At 40.9% G+C, this 23,854-nt stretch overlaps 1 protein-coding gene across 3 annotated transcripts in view; it reads right to left on the reverse strand.

Moving 5' to 3' along the window:
- Positions 1 to 23,854, reverse strand: part of PLD5 (phospholipase D family member 5) — a 207,167-nt gene that overhangs the window by 7,886 nt on the left and 175,427 nt on the right. For all 3 annotated transcript variants that reach the window (XM_076334200.1, XM_076334201.1, XM_076334202.1), the window contains 4 exons: positions 14,978 to 15,175; positions 10,681 to 10,820; positions 8,388 to 8,553; positions 923 to 1,037 (listed from right to left, as the gene is read on the reverse strand). In XM_076334200.1, coding sequence (XP_076190315.1) covers positions 923 to 1,037; positions 8,388 to 8,553; positions 10,681 to 10,820; positions 14,978 to 15,175 — 619 coding nt within the window. The remainder of the gene's footprint in view (positions 1 to 922; positions 1,038 to 8,387; positions 8,554 to 10,680; positions 10,821 to 14,977; positions 15,176 to 23,854) is intronic.

Raw genomic sequence — 23,854 nt, forward strand, 5'->3', positions numbered from 1 at the left:
GGGTGTTGTGTTTAAAGCCCATCAAGGTGAGCTTTTCAGAGTAGCTCTTGGTTGTCTCCCTACACTGCTTGGGATTCTCCATTCTTCATGTGTGCCTGGGCATGCTTCTGGGTTGCAGCCTTTGCCCTCCCTCACTGCCTCTGTGATCACTGGCTTTAAGCCCTTTGCAGTAAGTCAGGGTGAGGAAGCATGCAACTAAAGCATTAAGCTGCCTGCAGCATATTAGAATACATGTTTTCTCTCTTGACTTTATAAAATCTCATGAGTTAGTTACTTTTTAATTCAGTAGCAGTTTTCTGATCCTGCAGCTCACGCACAGCTCAAGCAGTCAGATTTTTTTAAAAGGTAGTTTTTAGCCTGCATTCAATGAGCATTTGACTGATAATGAACTTTTGCTAGGTGCCATACAGTGACTTTACTTAAATACACCTTTAACCCAAAATACCAATTAGGTATGTACCTAATGTTAGGAGGGTGTCTGAAATGTCATTACAGTAAATGGAATTAAGGCTTGAGAAGATGAGGATGAAAGGCATTTGTACAGTATTTACCAGGATTGACCATAGCTTTAGTAATAACATGGGAAATGGAGGACAGTCCATCTTTATTGGATTGCAGAAACAAGAGAATACGTTAATAATCCAATTTATTCCTACTTCATAAAGCGTGTTGTATTTGTGTTTTCAGTCTGTTTTTAAATACTGAAAGCAGAATGTTGCTTTTGAGAAACTGATTCACAGGGGGAAAAAAAGAGTTTTTAAATGAGAAGAGGCTCAAAGCTCAGTCTTCATCCAGCTTCCCAAAGAAATGAACTATTATTTTAACTTGACAAACACATCAGCTGTAGATTCCTCATTTACAAATGGGTGTTATTTCAGGCTTTTGGCTACAAACTAGAATTTCTTGAGATGTGGTTACTTACCAATGTATGCACCTCCATCAGTCACCATATATTTGTTACGATTTAATTTGGGCAGGGAAGTGTTCTTCTGTTCTTTAAGAAAGCATGCACTCTCTTCCTCAAGGTCAAAGAATTTCTGCCATAAAATAGAATGGAGCGCAGGTTAATGAGAACTGTTCTATAATGGACAGAAAAAATATGGTCTGTTCTCTACTCTTCATTGAAAATGAATTAGTGCTACAGAACAGCTTGAGGTTTTATAGCCAAGCATTAATTTTAATAAAACACTGCACATTGTATTTCTTAGTAAATTCTCATAGTTTATGATACTCACTGTGTCTTAGCATTCTGAACTATATAAAGTATATGGCTACCGCATACTAAAAGCAATACGCTGCCAGGTAGTAAAGGCTATGAAATGAACAAAAAAACGCTCATCTTTGTGTTCTGCATGATAAGAGCCAGGAACTTTTCTTTAGCTCATTTCCTCATTCATCAAGGGACATTGGGGTTTGACGTCTGCTTCAAGATCCAGATTGGCAGACACACCAACAGCTAATCCAATACCTTTATATATATATACACATATTAATTCAATACCTTTATATTACACGTTGCATAGTTTCCAACAGGAAACTTGCTGATTTCAGAAACTTAGAAACTTCTCAAGATTAAATCTGATATGGAGAGATCAAATTTACCAGACAAGAAGAGGAAAATGCATCTGTTTTACCCTAAAGGGTGAAGTCCGAGTTAGATTGTTTTGATTTTTTTTTTTTTTTTAATTTTGGAGCTCTATACACTCCTTGTCTGCATCTGTGCCAGACAAAAATGAGATTTCCAGTACAAATCTAAGTATTGTTTGTTTCATCAAGGAAACTAATAGCTAGACACAGATTCCAAAACCAGCAGTAGAGAATAACATGATGAAGGAGAAATTAAATATTTACTGCATGACTGGGAAACTTTGACTGAGGTGATGGTGTAGATCCTCAGAACAAACCTAATTCACAATATATTACTGATGAAAGTAACTGGCTATACATTGCACCCGCTTAAGACATTGAAAAATAGTATTAAAACCCCCCCACCCCAAAACTCCTTCATCATTCTTGGGGGTCTGGTTACTATTATGTAAAATTCATCTCTTGAACCAGTGCTCTTTTTGATACAAACTTTGAACGAATCCCTTTAGGTTATGGAGATGTCTTTCAGAATAATCTTACTACTATGAAAACCCACCTGTAAAATACTAAATTAATTATTGAAATGTAGGGTCTCTGTGGTAGACTACATCATCAGTTTGAATAAATCAAATAAGGGTGTACGCATAGCACACAGGGAGTTAGTTTTATAAAGCATTCTTTACCCAGCTGATGATGTAGGTAGGTTTCAAGCTGGTTTGCAGTAAACTGGTCAACTATTGCAAAATGTGTTGTTACTGATTACCAGGAACGCCAGCTTTAGGTTTTATACCACTGGTTGCTTCAGAACTGCATACAAATACTCATTCAAAAAATCTCCCTTATTAATCATCAGTCTTGATCATTGCAGTTTGGCTTTCCTTGGAGAATTCTCCTCTAAGTTCTGAACAGGCTTATCTGCAATTAGTATTACCAAACCTAATTAAAATGGTTTAGTTGCAGACAAAAGGCAGAGTAGCCCAGAGGCTGCTGTTTATCTAACACTTTATGCCACGGACTCTGTCAGAATCTGTCTCTTCCCCATTGGAAAATATATTGGGGAAAATTTTATGTTGTCAGAGGTGGTACCAAAACTGCTTGGAAGAACTCTGTGTAAAATACCAAGGCTAGTTCAGGCTCTGAACTCTCTGAGGAGAGTCTCTGTTCTTGGACTGACACCCCCTGCCCACCCCCTGCAATGATGAAAGCTTATTAGGGCTGAAGCAGGTTTTTAGTGCATTAGAAATAAAATTCAAAGAGTTTGTGTTTTTTCAGTGCCCAAATACTGGATGGTACTGCGGTGCAGTTTTGTGATCGATAACTATCACAAAGTTGGTTCCTTAAACAGTCTCTGAATTTCGTATGTCACCGCATGCTTACTTACCTGTACATGGCATTGTTATCTTCCACAGCTTAAATTTTGTAATGAGTTCTAATACCAGCAAAATTCCAAATATAGTTTTTTCAATTTAAAAACAAGCACAACAACCCAAACTGTTTGAATGATTGCTTTATAAAGGGCATTAAAAAAGATTATTCTATGCAAAACTGCAGTATCTCTCCTTTAAATGAGATTTAAATGAGATTTTAAATACGGACCCCTGTGTCGGGCAGGGGTCCGTATTGGGACTGGTACTGTTTAATATCTTCATCAATGACATAGACAGTGGGATCGAGTGCACCCTCAGCAAGTTTGCAGATGACACCAAGCTGAGTGGTGCGGTCGACACGCCAGAGGGATGGGATGCCATCCAGAGGGACCTGGACAAGCTCGAGAAGTGGGCCTGTGTGAACCTCGTGAGGTTCAACAAGGCCAAGTGCAAGGTCCTGCACCTGGGTCAGGGCAAGCCCCGGTATCAATCCAGGCTGGGGGATGAAGGGATTGAGAGCAGCCCTGCCGAGAAGGACTTGGGGGTACTGGTGGATGAAAAGCTGGACATGAGCCGGCAATGTGCCCTCGCAGCCCAGAAGGCCAACCGTATCCTGGGCTGCATCAGAAGAAGCGTGGCCAGCAGGTCGAGGGAGGTGATTCTGCCCCTCTACTCTGCTCTGGCGAGACCCCACCTGGAGTACTGCGTCCAGCTCTGGAGCCCTCAGCATAAGACAGACACGGACCTGTTGGAGCGGGTCCAGAGGAGGGCCACGAAAATGATCAGGGGGATGGAACACCTCTCCTGTGAAGAAAGGCTGAGAGAGTGGGGGTTGTTCAGCCTGGAGAAGAGAAGGCTCTGGGGAGACCTTATTGGAGCCTTTCAGTACTTAAAGGGGGCTTATAAGAAAGATGGCAGCAAACTTTTTAGCAGGGCCTGTTGCGACAGGACAAGGGGGAATGGCTTTAAACTCAAGGGGGGTACATTTAGACTAGATATAAGGAAGAAATTTTTTGCGATGAGGGTGGTGAAACACTGGCACAGGTTGCCCAGGGAGGTGGTGGATGCCCCATCCCTGGAAACCTTCAAGGTCAGGTTGGACGGGGCTCTGAGCAACCTGATCTAGTTGAAGATGTCCCTGCCCATGGCAGGGTGGTTGGACTAGATGACCTTTAGAGGTCCCTTCCAACCCAAACTATTCTATGATTCTATGATTTATATTGTATATTCACAACTAAACTGCACGGAGAAACCATGCCTTTAATTACAGATTTTTAACATCACTAACAATTACAGCACTACACTTCTTAAAAAATTAGAAGAAACCATCTTACCAGCTGTAAAGGAAAGTTTACTAGATATTAGGGGTTAGTTCTTAGACAACATCAAGACTGCAACTGTGTGCCTGAGGAACTGGTCTACAAACATGCACCCACCACAGAAAGTAAGTACTTAGCAAGCCAGAGATGGATCTGAATCTTTCTGAAAGGGTCTTGAATTTTTGGATAAAGCCAGAAGAAAATGGTCTTGTTTTTCCTGGCGCAACGAAACGGGAATGGAGACAGTTAGCAGCCATAAGGTGTCCGTCGAGGCTACTCGCTGTAACTCTTCACAGGGATGTGGAAGATACTGTGTGACTAATACCAATATTGTAGGGAATAGTCTAAAACCGGCAAACAGGTAAAGTAGTCAATGCTAGGAAACAACACATAACAAGCTGTCTTCTTCCCAGTGTTATAAGATTTAGCAAAAAGTTAAATACCTTGATGTAAAAATAGCCAAGCACAATAATCATATAAGCTTAGAGTTGTCATATTGAGACAGATTCAGCAGATGTGCTGAACTGAAAAACGATACGTTAGTGTTCTGTTTGTATAATAACTTTTTAAGAGAGAGAATTTCAGATTCAGGCAGGAAAAGATAGAAGGCTTGAAAATGTAATGTGTTCTCCAGCAACAGCAGAGAAGGCATTAACTAACTCCTTGACAATACAGATACCAGTAGGGAAACCCATCTGCCCTCACAAATGGAATACACAAATGTAGCTTAGATGAGCAAGTGAACCCGCACTGGCATTAAGTAGCACAGCCTAACATTCTCCAACGCGCCTTCAGCAGGAGTACTGCGTTAATAATACACCACCCACCTGCTAACACGTCATTAATATTTTCCATCCTTATTTCAGGAGTTTAGAGCTTTAAAATTAAATTAGTGCTTAGGAGCAAAGGTTTCATGGTTAATTCATAGCACTTTGTTTACTCATAGGGCATTTCTGGCTTTCTGAGAATTAAAGGTTCAGCTTTTCCTTCCTCTTACCTTAGCAGGAATACATGTGCACAACTCAAGAATAGATTCATGTGGAGGCTCAAGAACAACTTGTGCTGTAGATATACACGTGTGTCCCATGCCACTCCTTCCTGGTCTTCAGTTATAGAGTCATAGAATCATTAAGGTTGGAAAAGACACTTTGTGTCTAAAGACACTTTGTTCTAGCTCATACTTTCTGTGGGCCCTTCAAAAACATGCACCTTTCTCTGTTCAGCACTGCACCCAACAGAGCTGGCCCCTTTTTACTGCTTCTTCGAGAGTCAGATTGAGTATTCTTGCACATAAGACATATTTACAGGGTCAGGCACACAAAACTTAAGGAGTACTGGAATTAAGGTCCCAAGAAGCACAATGGTGAGCTCTTCGCCTTGAGTTTACCCTTTATGATTCAAGCTTTAATTTCATGATCACATGTGGTTCAGTGCATAGGAGAGAGCTCCCTGAAGGAGCAGCAGTTTGGTATGCGGTTTACTCCTTGACATTTGGCTGTGTGCTTATAGCATTTATTTAGTCCTCAAACAAAGCTTTTTCCTCATGAGTTCTTCCCAGTGATCATTTTTTCAGAGTACTTGTATTGAGTTTGCACTCTCAAAGCAGTTTCAGTTGAATCCAATAATTACTAATGCTTAGGTGAGCTGGACTCTGAGCGAGATGCTGAGGAATGCATAATGAGGGACTGAGTGTTTTCTGACTGCATTGATGATGTTAATTGCCCAGTCTTATCAAAGTTTTGTGGCAAAAGAGAAAAACAACCTGCTTCTAGATAGAGCACACTGTTACAATGCAGTGTTCCCAACTAGGAAACAGTGTCTTGCAGTCCCTGCCTTCCTGACCTCAACAGCAGACTGAAAAATTACATGCACAGCGGTTGGCGGCTGTTTTTGATCAGGGCGCTGCTAGGCGTAATGGGTTTGCAGTGCCCTGTTTCTAACTACATACTTGCAGTTAGGCAATACCAAAACTTCCATCAGCCTGGTCAGCGACCAGGGGAAATCAGGAAGAGATTCCCGTCTAACAGAGAAATTATATCTGCACAGCCTTCTCCAAGATGACCGTGTACCTCAGGCTGCTGCCATTGGCAGAACAGCGTACCCTGCAGCTGCAGCAAGCCACTGGCACTCGCTGGAAACTTCCTAGCCAAACTGGTCTTTCCATAGGCATAAAAAAAAGAAAACAATCACAAGGCATATCACAGGGATCAAAAGCTGAATGAAAGAAAAAAGTTACTGAATATGCTTCGTAGGACTTGGATATATTATCCCCAAGAGAACAGAGGAAGGGCGGAGAGGGAATACCATTTCTGTCAGAACAATATTGAGGTATTGGGACAGCTTAGCAATTTTAAGTATAATTTCAATGAGAATTTGTAACTTAAGGTTCTCTTAAAATTTCAGTGTTCTTGTGTATAAGCACATGCAATACATGTCTGCATGACAGTATTTTCTGTACAGAATTTAGTTTGACTTTATGTTTTCTCAGACCCAAAGCAGAACCAAAAGGGAAAAGCAGAATTTTCCAATAATTCAAAAGGTCTAAGTTTAGTTTTTACTTTGTTAGCCTATTCCTTCTCGCCCATACACACCCATAGTTTTGTTTCACTTTGATCCCGGCTAGAACAGATGAATACAAAAGAAATGCAGTTTTAAAAAAAACAGTGCTCATGTTTTCTGAAGTAAAGGAGTGTCGTGATGGAGCCTGTGGCACAGTTTTAGCCAAAATCAAATAGATACCAGTAAACTCTGAGCCTTGGGCTATTACTCGTACCAAGGCTTATTTAAGGCAGTGACTTACCCAGTGTGTGGAACGTGTGATGGACAGCACAGAGGTAACCGAGGTGTGTTGTACCTTCACAACTATTTAAATCTGGGGCGGTCTCATTTTTTTACTGGAAGTTGTATTTGTATTTTCTAACTGCAGATATTCTAGCTAGACTATCTACCTGGAATAGAATAGAAATTTTTTTTTTTCCTTTTAGCATTTAGTTCTTCACAAGATAAATTCTGTACTAAAGATTTTACCTGCTGTAAATAGATGGAAATGGATATGAGTATGTAGAGCATTAGGTCCCACTTAAATAAAAAATAATTTTGAATACATAAATAGAATTTTGATGATAAATACGAAACAAGCTAGAAGTTACTCAAAATTGAAGTGGCTTAAGCAGTGTCAGCCATGTATGGGCTTTTTGACTTAAAAACACACTTTATGCTGCTTCTTACCTAGGAAACTTGTAATAACAGTGTACGTTATAACAAAAATCCCTATTTCTAGATAGGCATAAATACCACTTAGTGTGTATTACACAAATAGTACTTGGTTTTTACAATTGTTGTCGATTTTAAAAAGCCAAAATGATTTAGTGGATTATCAATTTAAGAAGTCAAAATAATTCAGCAGATTATTTAAGACAGTTATCTGCAAAAAAAAAACCCAAAAAGGAATTGATCCAAGGTGAATTGATCCAAGGTGGCTGATTTCCAGTGTGCCTCAATTTCATACAAATGAACTGTATCAAATTGAAAGTAATACTTACCATGCACCCTGTTCCCTAATACAAAAGTAACATATATGGTATTTCTCACTTTCCTGTATTGCACGTCCAATGTGGTCACATAATGGTTGTTCTAGTCCTCACAATTCTGAATTTGTAGCCTGAATTGAATGTAAAATCTTCATTCTTTTTTCTTGTACTTTGTACTTGACTAAAGGAAAAGTAGATGCTTACGCAGCTGAACAGTAAGGTTACACGAATCCAGACTGAAACACATTTTTGTGCTGTCACATTTACTCTTAGCCAGTATAAACAAGACGTGTGACTACAGTTCACTCCGTTAGCTTTGCTCTGAAAGGCCAGATGTGGTGTTTTACACGGGCTGTCCACCACACAGACTGTCTTTTGGCATCATTCTATTTTTCTGTCTTAATTTCTATGTGTGTTACTACTAGGAATAAATTCAGTTCATTATATTACATTTCCTGTGTTATTTAATGAAATTTAAAGGCTTTGATACTAACAGAAAACACTTCTCAGTTGTGAAGTTTTCTTGATTTTTTTTGGGGGGTGGGAAATATCTTAGATTTCAAAGCAATATGGATTATACTTACGACTTTCAAACTACAGCTTGGAACTTCAGTGCAAATAGCTTTCAAAGACGAAACAAAGTTAAAAGTAAGGGGATCTGTGTCTCTTGAGAAACTTATGAGAAGTCGTACTTTAATACTTCGTAAAACTAACGCTTCTCTTATCTTCCCATCTAAATATGGCCAGTACCTGTGGGGAAAGAATACAATATATTTAGAAAACTTAAAAAAATTTTGGATTTTTATGCAGCCAAGTCTAGACATCACAGAGAAAACTAACCACATGTGAATTTCATTTTCTATCCGTTGAAGGAATGCCGTCCTCATTTAAAGGGACTCTCACTAAACAGATCTGCCAGCATCCTTTTTTGCGTCATTCTGCCCTGCACCAAAACTGTCACTGTGGGGACAGTGAGGTTGCGGATGGTTAGGCACATCTTCCATCTGTGTAGGTGCACGGAGAGCTGCCAAAACTCTCGCACAAAATGCAGGTACCTTATCCGCCCACAGCTGGGAGAGTTACTCCTGTGTCCCTGCCTGTGGTGAGAGCAGTAGAGCTCTTGTGGTGCCAGAGAACCAGCAGAACGAGCTACAGCTAGAGGGTGCTGCTCACCCAGCCCAGACAGAGGGACAAGACGGATTTTCTGTTGGTTACACAAGTAAGGGAACAGGAACCCTGGGTCCCTCCCTGACTGCCGTCCTTTTTTTCCTCTGTACTGGGACCATACAGGCTGGGGACTGGAATGCCTTATGTGATTTCTTGCTTGGGAAAGGGAGAGCTGCTGCTATGCAGGGTGCCTGCATCCTTCAGTAGCAGATGAAGATGGGTCGTTTAAGGAGGATGCTACCTTTTTTCCTGATGAGGATTGCAGAAATTCTGCCATGAATGGGATGGTGGCTTCCACGGTGCTATTCTCACAATCGCTAGTTAGCTTTCTGTTCCTGACCTTTGGTGGGAGCAGGTCAGGAGGGGGCAAATTAGACAAAGAAAATGCACGTTTTCTTTATTCCAGCAGCATCAAGGCATCCAGCCTAATGAAGCCTGAGCTCTATAATGCCAGAAAATAACTTACAAGCGAGAACTGGGAGCTGACAAGGTAGGGAAGCTGTGGCAGTGCCTCAAACACAAAGCCATGCTGTAGGAAAAATGTTGAAGAATTCACACAGATGGCTTCCCTGGATCTCCCTAATCCAACAGATTTCTGAATTCTTCAGGCATGAGAACAAAGTAAGGAGGAGTATAGGAGATAACATCAACTGCAACACTGTAACAGTTCTACATACTAGGTTCCTTTCCAACGTAAAGGAGAAACGCGAGTGATGCATATTGTGAAACTGAGGTTCCTACAGCAGTACCCATGATTCTTTCACTGCAATAGAGGCTGTACATAATGAGTTTATCGGAAAAACCCTCTTGTAGATTTGAAATGGCTTGTGCTTGATATCAGTCAAATGATAGTTATTTTTGGAAAAATTTGAACAAAGCATCTTTAATTATGCAAAAATGGAAAAAGAGCACATAACCACGTTTAGTTTGGCTTAACTGTGTTCAGGTAAAGTGCATGGATGGAATGGAGAGCTTTACTAGATGCTCAATTCATTGCGAGCGTTATCAAGAGTAGGAGGGACCACTGGATACTTGCCTTCTGAGTTGGATGGTTTTATTACACTTTGGCTCCAGTTTTGGGTCATGAGTGCTTTTTAATGGTCCATACAACCAGTGTGTTTAAAAATTACTTCGTTTTGTTTGTTTTTAGCAACTCTCAGTTAACCAAAATGTGATATAATTCAAATGTAATCTGTGCTGAATTTGGAATTTTCATGTATATGTATATTTCAATAAAATAATGACATCTCCCACGTTGTATACGAGAACTCACAACATGTTATTTCTCTCTTAACACACACACACACACGCACACTCTCTCTCTCATGTTGAATATCTGTATGGTACTCATAAAATGCCAGTAGCTGTAGTATCAAGATAGTGGATACAATAGTGTAAGAAATAGGATTAATGTATAAGCAGGTTCTTGTATTCCTGGGTCCCAGTCACTTGCAGATGGTCAGACTACAATTTCTGATCTCCTTCGATAGGCAGATCCAAAGCTTAGGACCCAGACCTGGAAATGTCTTCTTAGGTCCCAATTCTGCTCCCATTTAAGTCAATGGCAGAACTCTCACTGATTTCAATAAGAGCAGAATTGGGCCCCAAGAAATAGGTCCACAGTAGTAACTAATCTCCTGTGGGTTCATTTTGTCCAGCAGACCGTATTGGCATTATGATAACGTGCTAGTCCTGGACATGGACACTCACCGTTTAGCATTGGTGTCAATGACGATCGGCAAGTAGTCCATGACAGCTATGTATACAAACTGTTTCGCATCATCAATAACACTGTATATAGCTTCAATATCCAGGACTCTGTCCTTTGGGCAGAAGAGTTTAGGTGAATTCTGTTAAGGGAAAAGTTCAAATATGTCATTTAAAATACGTCATTTATTTTCTCTTCCCCTCATTCTTCTTGAGATGGCAAATGGTATCCTTTGTTTTAGTAGAGAATATTAACTGATACCTCCAACTGTCCTGCTAGAATACTCAAAGGTACCAAGGAGAGTTACTTGCCTAATTTCCCCTTGAAAACCTCGCCATTTAGATGTAACTGTGGGTAAAATGCAGAAGATACAAACTTCAAAACATCCACTGTCACAAAGTGTCCACAAAGAATAGGTGAAGTTACATTTCAGAGAATTTTGTTCCGAAGAGTCCCAGGACTGGTTCCTATTAGATGGAGTAATATCTGTGTTCTCATCACATGAGCCTGATCCATCACTTGCTAGTAGGAATTAAGTCTATCATGTCAGTTCTGTTTAAAGTTCCACGCAAAGTCACCATTTGCTCAGCCACTGTTGCAGGAGATGCTGCAGTTTTGCAAGAAACTTATCTTTAAAACCTAGCTTCAGGTATAAATTAACTCTTTACCTGGTACTGAGCCGGTAAGTGGTAAGCCCCAATTTCAGCTTTTTTTGCCTTGTATCTAGGGCTGTAAACGTGTCAGTCAGCAAGGCCAAGCCAGCAGGAATCACCCATCTGCTCTTCTGCCCGAGCAGGGGGAGAGAAGTGGAGCCACCTGCCAAGTTGCTCACAGGCAACAACACGGTTCCTGGGAGCAGAGGTTGTTAAAGGCACTTTATAGAGCTAGAGCAAGTGCCTCTTGTCCTTAACAGCCGGCCCTGCCAGACCGCTCCCTTCCTGCTGCTGTATCACCTTCTCACCTTTGTTATCTGCTTGGGTTGCATCTGACATCTAGGTTCATATGTTTTCTTTAGGGACAGATCCTGAGGTCTTTTTCTTTCAATGCAATGCCTGTCACAGTGGTTTCTTAATCACTGAATGGTGTTCTTAAGGATTTACTACAAGTAAGTTCAGAAAATACTAGAAAATTAACAGCAAGATTTCAAGACCAATATTCCAGATCCATTCCTGAACACTAAAGAAAAACAACCAAAACCTCTTAACGTTTTATCAGCCAGTCTGGAAGACGATTTTGTTGCTAAGCAACATTATAGCCATGATTCCCGAGTATAACAATAAAATTCAATGACTGCGTGTTATGCTTGTTGTTTTAGACAGCACAAACATTGAAAGCGAAATACGTTTTCAAAGAATGAGTTTCAACTCAAGAAGAAGTGTGAAGTGATTTTGTTAAACATAATTTATATCTATTATCTGAAACTTTTAAGGGGCTATTGCACTGAAATTTTATTCTTACGCTCTTGCTATTTTCTTGAATAGAAGTTTGAAGTTACAGAACAGCTAAAGAATGGAATTCTTATGCATTGTCTTTTTCAGATGTGTTCAATATAAAGACCAGAAAGTGAAAGATACTCAGAACATGTGAGGAAAAACTTCTGTTAAAGTTCTCACTGTAACACTTGTGTTTGGGCATGCCACTTGTTACCCTGTGGCACAGCTGACCCCCCCTGTGATCATAAAAAATATTTTGGTACTTCTCTCAGTATTAGTTGTATAGTACTTGCTGTTCTGATCAAATACCCATTTGATACTTCTCTTTACCTACCAGAAACAGGCCTGTGTTCTCACTGGGCAACAGTACCTTGCCGTGCCCCTGCTTGGGGGCTCCCAGACCAAAAGGGAGGCAATGCAGGGCTGGGGAAAGGAGCGGTGCAGCAGTGGGCAAGGGCAGCACCACCACCCCTGCCCACAGGCAGGGCAGCGTTGGCAGTAAGTGAACTGCCTGGCTTGTGGAGACTTTCTTCTTGTCACTAGTACAGGAACAGACAGCGATGTTAACACTTAGTTCCACCAAACCAGTCCAAGTGCAACTCCAGGACTGCCTTTCAGAGCGGCATGCTGGCAAACGTCGAGAATTTGCTAGTAGGTGAGAAATTTGTTAAAAAGCCTGTTTTCAGGAGGGAAGAACCAGCCCAACTGGCTGTGACTACAAATTCCAGTAGCTTTTGGAGTTGGGCTTTGCTGATCTGAGCTTCTGGAGTACCAGTGACTCCTCCATTTTGTTTTCTGAAGTGGAATTTCAAGAGAGAGAGGCCTTTGTTGCCCCCACAAAAGGGAAATACAAGTCACAGGGAGGGAGCGAACATTCTGCAAACTGCAGAAGAGCAGTTTTTGTAGAGCCTTTCTCCACCTGCCTCTCTCCACATGCCTTTGTCTAGGATCCCACATTCCTTAAAATTGGCCTTACCCTGCTTTCCTTACTGTGTGCACCTCCAGGACTGGCCTTTAGCAGGATTTCACCATTTCTTACAGACTGCTTAGAAGGGAGTAGGAGTTCATTTCACAGCTCCTTAGCTAACTGTCCAAAAGTCAGTTTCTAATTTAAGCTAGTCCTTAAGACTCTCCAGAATCAATATCTCTTCAGATGCCGTATGTGTCTTCAGATGGCTATTAATTCTGGCTGGTTTGGGTGCTTCCAGATTTTCACTCCAAAATAACTCCCTCCCTCCACTGATTGTAGGAGTCTGAAAAATCCTGGACACCTGAATGTTGCGTGGCTCCCCAGAGGTGAAGGCAAACCCTGCCCTGTATAACCACTCACCTACACCAATATCCTGTGCTAGTGGCTGTACAACTTAATAGTGTGCTACGTGTCGTGTTCTTTTAGACATAACTGGCTATAAAGCAATGGGGTTTTGCCCCTTGTTTTATACGGAATGGTAAATAACTCTTGCCAACTTCATTATATTCCTGATTTTGAAGGGTGGTTTTTTTAACTCATGTAATTATGTCCAAAATGAAAGATACTCCATCTTTCGTCACCTCTCTGTGTACTTTTTTCCAGTTTTGCTACATCACTGCTGAGATAGAGGACTGCTCCACTTCTTCCCATTAAAAACACAGAGACAGTGCTTCCATGGGGATTGCTGCTTGGATTTTGTAAGTTTTAAAATGTCATTTAAAAATAAAGCTGAAGGAGATAATATTCTATGGAAGTATGAATGCTTTCAATGGAATAGGGTGAAGAGGATTAATCCATATAAAGTTAACACTGATAAAAATGCAAGCTCTGATATCAAGCTTATTCTGTATCTTTTTAGATGTCTGATTAACAGTTCATTTACTCCAAGTCATTCACCTTATATCCACTAGTGTAAATGAGCTAATTTGAAGGGACTCCCTATCATTTTGTGAATATGAGAGGAAAAGTGAACACTGCAGAGAAAGGAAAAAGAAGAGTGCGCAAATGAAATTCTGCAGCAGCTTCAGTCCTGGCAAATTGCATGTAAGAACATTATCACAGAAATCAGAATGAAAAAAAACCAGACTGCGATTTGTCTCTTCTGCACCATAGGAAAAGGCAAATAACTTTTAAAAACCCTTTCAGTTACAGACTTCCCCACAAAAGTATATCTATTGGAATAACTGTTTTCCCAGATAACAGAATGTTTTGGTTTTCCAGCATTATGAGACTATCAATCAAGTTCTGTCTTGTGTAGGTGACAGCTGTGGTGGTCTTATCTCTATAGTTGGGTTTCCACTTACTCGCATGAGTCTTAATTTTAGTAACTGCTTTTGGCTGAGGACGTAGCAGTGATGTTTACCTTCTCCAGTTAGGCCAATTTAGAGAAATGCTTAAATATAGGCTTAATTTACACCATATATGTTCCTATTAATGGTAATTTCCATCAACACACCTGTTAATTTCTAATGGGTTTATACACCTTGCTGAACAAAGATTCAGGTGTTTTAAAAAAAAAAAAAAAAACAAAAAAGCCCCAAAACCCCAAACACACACAAAAACCCCACCACTAAAAAGAAAATACAGGATATAAAACCAAAGGTACTCAAGTGTAGAAATACAACTACTTTTCTTCAGCCAGTATCTGTCAGGGAGAACACGCATTGTGATGGTCTTACTGCAGGGAATGGTGAACATCTCTCTATCAGTGAAGAGACACTTGAGTTTCTTTCATATATGCTACTAACACCTACCTAACCTGGTCTTCCCTACTCTGTAGTTCGTAAAGGACGGTATTAGGAGAGTAAACAGATGTTAACTTTCCAGGTCTTCCAAGAATCTGGTGGGTTAAATAAGTTTCTTCCCTCCCTCTCTGCAACTCATTTTAGAACTTACCGACACGAAAGCTTCTGATTTTGTCTCGTTCAGCTGCAGTGTCAGTTTATTCTGAGTATCGTACACTCCATATAGTCTCTTAGACCAACTCGGAGGTATTTTATTCTTGTATCTTAATGAGCTATACAGGGCAAATATCCTTTGCAAATCCAGGACCAGGCAGCTACAGTTGTATACGATGACGCCAAGTTCCTTCATCTGTGAAATTAAAAGTTTGTATCATTAGTAGTATTTTGGTCGATGGATCTGTGGAAGTATGCAGCAAGAACGTAAGAGTTCTGAGGGGCATCTTTCAGAAGCATGCCTTGAGCTCAGCGGTAGTACTCTCGACTACAAGAACGTTCCTAACAATACTCTTTTAAAGGCAAACTCATAAGCTAAATCTTCAAAGTCAAGAGCGGGCAAAAGCTGTAACAGGGTTTGTATGTCCAGTGCGTGTCAGAGTCACATGTCCTGATAGAATACAACACACCTTACAGACAGACAGATACAACTTACAAGTGATACCCATTTATCATAGGCACCATCTTTGTTGTAGGTGTTGCCCAAGATTTACTACTCGTGGCTGGGGTGGTTTTTATTTACCTATTATTTTTATATTATTTTGTTTACAGGAAAAGCATCCTTTCTGCAGGGTGGCGTAGGAGCACACACTGCTACCAGTGACTGTTTCTTTCTTCAGAAACAATTTGTTTTCTGTGAGTTCTGGAAGAGGTGGAAGAAATGGACTTAAGTTATTTCTCTGCTGGAGAAGGAATGTGATGCTCCAGCTTCAAATAAAAGGATGAAAAAACAGGTGTTTACTTCTCAGTAGCTAAATTTACTGTGCAGCAGTAAATCCAGCATGATCCAGTATATAGTATACCCAATTAGGACACAAAAAGGTTGGGTTCTTAACTCCCCTATTGCTATGGTATGGTACCTCACCTAGGGTACCCCAAATTTCTGGGTGTCAGTTTCTTCACATGTAAAAATGGAGATAATGATACTCTTCTCTCATGAAAAGAACTCTGTAAGCATCAGCATTCTCACATACAAAGTATGAGGAAAAATAGCCCAAGTGAATATAGACATCATAGTACAATTAAATGCTTTAACCTTCTACGGGCACAGTCTCACTTCTCCATTTAAGTAAAGGCATGTCTCCTGGTCATCGTAAATCTTGGTTTGACAGAGATTTCATTAACTGCATGTCCCTCGCACTTAAGTTGTTGACAGAATTTCATTTATAAACATATTGCCTGGCTTCTGTAATCAAAGCGTAACCACACGCACACTCTCTCCCTTCCTTTGCTTTATAATAGCTCAGGAAAGCACTGCTGTGGGCACAAACGCTATCGACCTCTCATTATCTGCATTTCATACTAGTTCAGCCATCTCCAAAAATAAAGTGAGAAGAAAACCTGTATGTATCTGTTGGAAAATGATATGTAGGATAAATATTTAAAGGATCCATGGTGGTTTTCTGCAAGGAAAGTCTCTTGGTAGCGTGTCTCGGAAGTCTGCCTGGCATGATGAAGAAAATACGGGGAGTATGAACTCTCCAGCACACTCATCTTTTGACACCAAAAAATCCCCACTGGTTTTATTCCCTTAGAGGAGCTCTCCACAGTCACATGAAGTAGTTTCTGGTAGGATCGTATCATTTTGTAAAGCCTGTGGGAACTCTGAACCCCAGGCTAATGTTATGTCAGAGCTTGTTCCTGTGCAATTCTCCCTGACTGCAGAAGAGAACCGCTCTGCAAGAGTGGGCAGAGGAAGGGAAGCGAAGGATAGAATTGAACCTTCAACTCTCTTTCTGTGGTGGGTGAGAGGAAACAAATACTTCAATGAGGAAGAAACTCAATGGGTGACACCTGCTTCAGGTCCCCAACCTGGAAATACCACATACCTAAGAATATACAACACTGAGTGATCTCATTCCCAAACATTTCCTGAATAGTTGCAACCACAGGAACGTTACCTAATATTCTTACCGCCTAAATCAGAATATTTCTGCAAGCTTCTTTAATTCAGAAAAAATATGTAATTCCTCCATTAGCCCGCACAACCTGAAATCTGTGGAGAGTCGGAAAATACAGACTACTTGCTGCACTGCAGCCTTTCATTCATAGCTAAGCCAGTAAATTCATTTTGGTGATAACTATAAATTAATTCCAAGCTGCGCCCAACATCCCAGCAAACAGTCTATTTGGAATAACTGTGTTTTCCCCTGGGTGCTGGTATCTTTGAGGACGCTCCTGTATTCAGTTCTAGGCTGTTCCTGTCCTCTATGCACTGTTTGTCTCCAAACATTTTTAACTATACTTTATCACTGTTTTCACTGTGTGCTGCCAATACTGTTCTCTTAATTGCCAGGCATGTCATTGCAAAAGACTTACTAATAGTATTCTGTTACATGGATCTGCATAATGTGGTTTAATTGGCTTTTCATGGCTGTTAGTTGATTCTGACATAATTATGTGGTTACAGTTTTCCTTTCATTTATCAGTCCCATTATTACTATTCCACTTTATGCCTTCCGTTAAACGTAAAGATAAAACAGCGTCCTCTCAGCACACCAGAAGCTACCAGGATTGCATCTGCGTCAGCAGCTCTCCTCGGAGCAGGAATGCTTGCAGTGTGTCCTCTCCCTATGAATTAAAGGATTGCCTTTCTGCCTAAGTGCTTCCTCATGTACAGAGATAGGGAGGAAGCCGGGGGCACTAATGGGTTTTTTTAAGTGCAATTTTTACAGATTGCCACCACGCCTGACTGTAAAACGAAGCATTAGCCATGCCTTACTGCCGGCCTCTCCCCATGAACGGACACGCACAGGGACCAGCCCGTTTTGCACAGGGACTTCACCCTCCCGTGTGAGCGGGTGTCTGCAGGAGCCGAGGTGGTGCCCTGGCTCAGGCCCCGCCACTCACCCACTCGCAGCAGGTACACTCAAGTCGCAGACCGGAACGAAGCCATTTCAAGAGATGTATTTACAGCACAGTAATGAACCCTGGCTTCCCACGGCATTGCGTCTTGCAGTTGGCTTCTCTGGAGGCAAGCACTGATCAAAGCTTTTCCTGCTTCTGAAGCCATGATAAGAGCTCTCCCCCATGTGGATTCCCTGATACGTGATACAGACTGGGCTCCTCCATTCCCTCTCTGGGAAAACACAGTCACCCACTTTACCCAGCTGCCTGCTTTCATTAAGCTTTTATGAACTTAAGTTCAAATTTGCCTGAACCTGGAAAGTAGATTCAAAGTTATTGGAAGAGGGCAGGCAGCGACTCCGATGCTCATTGTGCAGACCTCATTTCCTTAGGAAACCAGGTTAGATGTCAGCCTGTCACCTCATGGCCGTCTTGGTTTACATCTGGTACATCACCGTGAAATGGAAACAATACAAACAATGCACACGTGTATGCAGTAAACCCCCAGCCATCTCCTTTCTCGTACAACAGTCCCAATAGCTTTGGAGACCAAAAAAACCCCTCTATTTCAGAAGCGTCTTCCACACTGAGCCTATTTTTACTCCCGTACTCTGAGGTGAGGAGAGACTGCTCTTTTTCCAATTAATCACAAAGCCTATCATCCTGGAGGCACTGCAGAGAGTGGGCAGCAAGGATGTGTTAGTGACAAATTTAGTATGAAGTGGTATGTCATCTAGATAAGGGAAAAGACTTTCTCTTCGGTTTGATAGCTGCTGTCATTACAGACTTTTTAAAAGAGTCTCAGAGGAGAAGCAGAAAAAAACATTTATATTGAAAGAATCAAAATCTGAGTGTTGCTCCGTGGCTTGCAGTGACTGAAATCTGCAGCTAAGCATCATCTGAGGTATCTGTTAAGGTAAAATCCTTCAGGGCAGGAGCCCTTAAGGCAAGGGAAGTATTTCTTCATCCTGAGTTTTAAAAGCAACTCAGTCATGAAAACATCACTGAAAAATTAAAGTGAAGATGATCTCAAGAAATCAAAACCTTAATAAAACTAAGGAAGATAAATCTGAAATGAAAATAGGGAGTCACAAATTTGATTACCTCAAAATAGAACTGAGATATTTGGATGCTAAAGTCGCAGAGTTGCTTGTGAGTGACATTTTCAGGGCATGTGCTGGGGGCTGGGACAGGAATGGTTTTCTGGATAGAGAATCTTGTGTCCTCTCATGAGCAGGTTTCTTTCCCTCTTTGTTAAAAGCCACCAGGAGTGCTCTTCTCAAAGAATGAAAAACATGGGAGCTGGTTTTCCTTGTTCCCCATGACATTCACATTTGTGCAGAGCAACTATTAAAGGCTACCAAATCACCGTTTGTCTTTCTGGCCAATGAGGGCTTTCTTAAAGCACCAGAGAAGTGAATGGCTACACAAGACTCAAGAAATGGTGGCTTATACCCACTGTACAATGATGCTCTAACTACAGAAATTATTTACGCTACAAAAAGTAACAAATATGGCGTAGCTACAAAAATAATGATTTTTATGACAAGAGGAGGAATTCCTTATTAGACTGGACAAAGAGCAGGATTTCACAAATGGGAATTTCTGCTTATTCTTTTCCCTTGTACATTTGTAGGCATTGTACACGAAATGAGAAAAAGACCGGAAAATAACCTAACCAATACAGGTTGTGGACCCGTAACACTGTAAGCTTCATAAACTGAGAAACAGTGTTAGCAGGACTTTTCAAATACGTTTGGATTATGGGTTAGACAGGGTGTACGATGTGTCCTTATCCTGCACTGTGCAGACTAGACAGTGCGTTTTATATTTACCTTGAGCTACACTCTAAGAGACAACCCCACTGTGTAGGCAAGGTACTATTTGACCTACATAAGAGTGGCACAATCTGGTTCACAGCTTGCAATATCTGAATTGTGGCAAACGTAGCAGAAGGCTTTAGAAAACTCCTTGTTAATTTCTTTTAAAGAAAAAGTTTTTAGTAATTGCTCACACTCGAGCTTGCTCCTGAAAACGATAGGCAGCTCTCCTCGGGCATTAACTGCCATTTGCCCAAAAGCTCTGGCCACCGGCAGGTGCCGGGCACCCATTGCCTATGCTACAGAAACTCTGCATTAACTGCAAGTAGTCTATTGCACACTACATTTACTAAGGAGACTTTTTATATACAGGACTGTGTGTCCATCTCCCATTTGCCTGTGTTTGAAAATGTATTTAATTATCCTTTCAAGCCTGTGATTTTTTTAATGACCAATTTCCAAATGAATGACTTGGCAAAACCAGAATCACAACAGGGGCAAGTAATGCAATAACAAAAAGCATGCTATACTGATAAATCAATTACTAAGGCCTAAAAGGACCTAAGATTTTCAATAGCTTCTAAAGAAAAATAATATACAATGTATCAATTACCACCTTAGAGCTGACCGCAGATATTTACGGTGGTAAACTTACCTTTTCATAAAATGTGCTCTAATTGTTTGGTTAGCCTGCACTCCAAACATACGGTTCCTTTTCAATGGGTTATCAGTCTTACCTGACCCCTGCTGCAAACCTCCCTTATGTTTTCAACTGGTATCATTTAATGCTCAGTGAATCTTTTCCAATCGTACATAGCATGATCTTAAGGCTGCCTTCTGCGCAGCTGTTCTTCACCTCTCACCAAAACCTGCTGAGCAGGTATGTGTGCCAGTCCCACGCCAGGCACAGGTAACAGCCGAGTGGTGGCCTGTGGCGGCGGAGCAGGAGGGGAAGGGCGTTCTGATGGGAGCCACCATCACCAACGGAGAGAGAGAGACAAAGAGATTTGAGAACGGTAAAAGTGTTTCTTTATGTAGTATTGTTTGATGTGACTGTTGTAGCAGACTTTGCTATAACAGGATTACAGGAGTAGTGCTCATCATAAATTCATTAAGCGTAAGAGACCCCATTCAGACAGCCGTCATTTTGATGTAAACCGAAAACGCAACCTGATGCTGAAGAGGCTGAGAAGGCTGCAACACTGCCTGGCTCTTCTCTCACAAAACCTGTGCAGCTATTACAGTCCACAAAATCAGCAAAGCATGTACCTCAGCTAACGCTTCACTAGAAATTGCAACCTACCCTCGTGCATCGTGAGCCAAAATCCTCCCTCCGTGCTTGGCTAGTAATACAGTGCAGAGGCTTCACAGCTTTGTTACGTTAAAATCAAAAATAATTCAGTGAAATCCAAATTCAGCGCAGTCCTGCTTCTGCTCTGAGTTCCACTTTTTCTTTCCATGTTGGTAAGAACATGGGATCTACGCTACTGTTGGGAAATACTAAATAGAAAAGATTAATACAAATGGTAAAGCACTGTATTCTCAGGAAGTTAGTCTGTCTAGCTCAAACTATGTGAGAGTGAATAAATGCAAAATTTAAATTAACAGCATCTTTGGATGTCAGAAATCATCTAGGGCACAATAAATATTCTTACCTGAATTCCCTGTTATTTTGAAAACCCCAAACTGCTTTTGAAGATTACTTAAAGCATTCAAACAGATTAAATTTTGAGATTAACTGTTACAATTAAACTATTGTTCCTGTTTTCTATAGACACTTTTATTGAGTAAATGGTATTTTGAAATTCCTAGATTTAACTCTTAACCGTTCTCCAGTCAATCACTTTGTGAGTCTTGCACATGGATATCTCTTGTGCCTGGCCCATGCCCCACAGTTGTGTGGATTTTAGGTTGCTGTCACCTAAGGCCAAAGGTTAATTTTCTATCATCTTGGTTTTAAGTGATTTGAAAATAATCGTCAGGCAGAATTTCTACTGAACTAGAAAAAAGTCCCTTCCACTTGACATGAGAACGCAGTCTCAACCTGAGCTGGGAACTCGATCCCATCACTGAAAATGGAAAACTGTCATTCAAGCCACTGTACTGAAAATAAACCTGAGCATGTGACCAAGAAGAGGTGATGCATTCGATAGAGAGTGCACCCAGCATTGGCACTGAATGTCGGTATAAAGCCATGACATGCTCTCACTAAAGGAAAGGAAGGGACATAAGTGGACTGACTGTACCCCACTGGAACTGATAAAGTACATTTGAGTTGGCAGCCACTAGCAGTCCACTGGTCTTCAATTCTCACCTTTAGAAAGTACATTTGATGGATTTTGGTCTGTGGTTCTTGCAAAATAAAAATCCCAGGGAAGTTACAACTTTTTTTTTTTTTTTTTAATTACCTAATGGCAAAAAGCTGTCACAATAAGGCAGAGGAGATATTTTAGGAGCTGATAATTTTTGTGTCCCATTCCTTTTTCTGCTGGCCCACAGGTCAAGAACACAAAACTGTACAGTGATGCTCTACTAATTTCCACGTCACCTTACATTCAGTAGATAGTCCCACCGTTATTTTGCATAGCATCCCGATCTTAAGGAAACCATGCTGGAAAAAAAAAAATAGGTTCAGCATTTCATTTCTGCTGAAAGGTACTGCCACTGAGACGCCAAGCAAGCTAGACGCCCAGGCAAAAGGGGTCTTGCTTTAAAATGGTGTGGTTTAAAAAGAACTTTGTGAGGAACAGATAGCAACGTATCTTCAAAGCAGGAAAACAGAAATCCTCCGTGTCCTTGTCACATTAGAAAAAAACCCCATCATGATTTTTTTTTTTCCAGCCATCTGCTCTATTAATATGGAAAAACTGAGCAAAAATAAATCTATTTGTACAAGCAATAGAAATACAATGTGTTTAAACCATGGACCACTCTGTGATGATGTTCATGTAGAATCTAACACAGAACTGAGAGTGCAAGTTTGGGCTTTCTTACTGTTGTTGATGATGTTCGCTAACAAACCAAAAGCCTGACACATTGCCATTTGTCAGAGCAAGCCAGAAGGCAGAACTGCATCAGTTAAAAATTCCTTGCTGTATAGTCTATCAGCATAATTAATATCACTTGGCATAATCACAGCCTAATTTATCATTTTCCAATGACTTTTCAGTTTACAGTTTCATTACCCCCTCAAAGCAAACACAAGTGTCTCTTTAGGGGAAAAGCAAACTTGCAACTGCAAGAAACCATTTTTCCAGGATCATGTTTAATTTATTTCTTGTTTTACTGCAGGAAATCTAATTAATGGGAATTCTAATTTGATTCTGTTTCTCTTTTGGAACACAGTTTTTGTTCCGTATATCAAAGAAAAGTGCAGGCTGGGAAGAAAAGGACCTCGTTGCGCTGGCCTCCATCTCACTGCTGGCAAGCTGCATCCCATTTCAGTACTGGTGTCATTCATATGACATTAAACAATTCACTACCTCAGTGGAACCACAAAAGAATTAAAAGGTGAAGTGAAAGATCCTGCTAGCTTCTGGAAAGGCCTGGACTATCCTTTACCACGCACACACACGCATACATCCCGCCGCCTCTTTCCATCTTTCCTGCATCGGAGCCTGTCCTGTGAGCCCTTATCTTGCATCCCCCTCACGCAGCTGGAGGTCACAGCACAAGCTCTTAGTATTTGTTCTCATCCTATGTAACGCTGCAAGGGGCAGCCTCCGTACGTCTTCTGCTGTACAACACGGAGAGGAGAGTGCGAAGGACTGACCTCAGAAAAAGGGCAATACTTATGTCTAAACATTTCTCTCAAAGTGCACAGTTTCCTTGGGGCTTTTAGATTTGTGGGCTTCAGGGAAATGCAACAGCACGTAGTTGACTAATTGGATGCATTGTTTATAACATTACCGAGACACACAGTGGGTTTTCTTTTTGCAAACTGAATAGGGATTGGTGGCAGGCGTGCTGTGGACACAAACTGGGACAATGACACTGCATATGAATTATTGCTGTAACTGTTGAGCCTTGCCAGACTACCTGATCAGAATTAGAAACCTCTTCTCTTGATGTAAAGGGAGGGCCAAAGGCTCTAATTAATTTTTGACTGAGTCTTCATTAAATTCAGTGTACAGGGCCTTGAGGTAAGC

This window comes from Aptenodytes patagonicus, chromosome 3 (genome assembly GCF_965638725.1).
Source record: "Aptenodytes patagonicus chromosome 3, bAptPat1.pri.cur, whole genome shotgun sequence".
Lineage (NCBI taxonomy): Eukaryota > Metazoa > Chordata > Aves > Sphenisciformes > Spheniscidae > Aptenodytes > Aptenodytes patagonicus.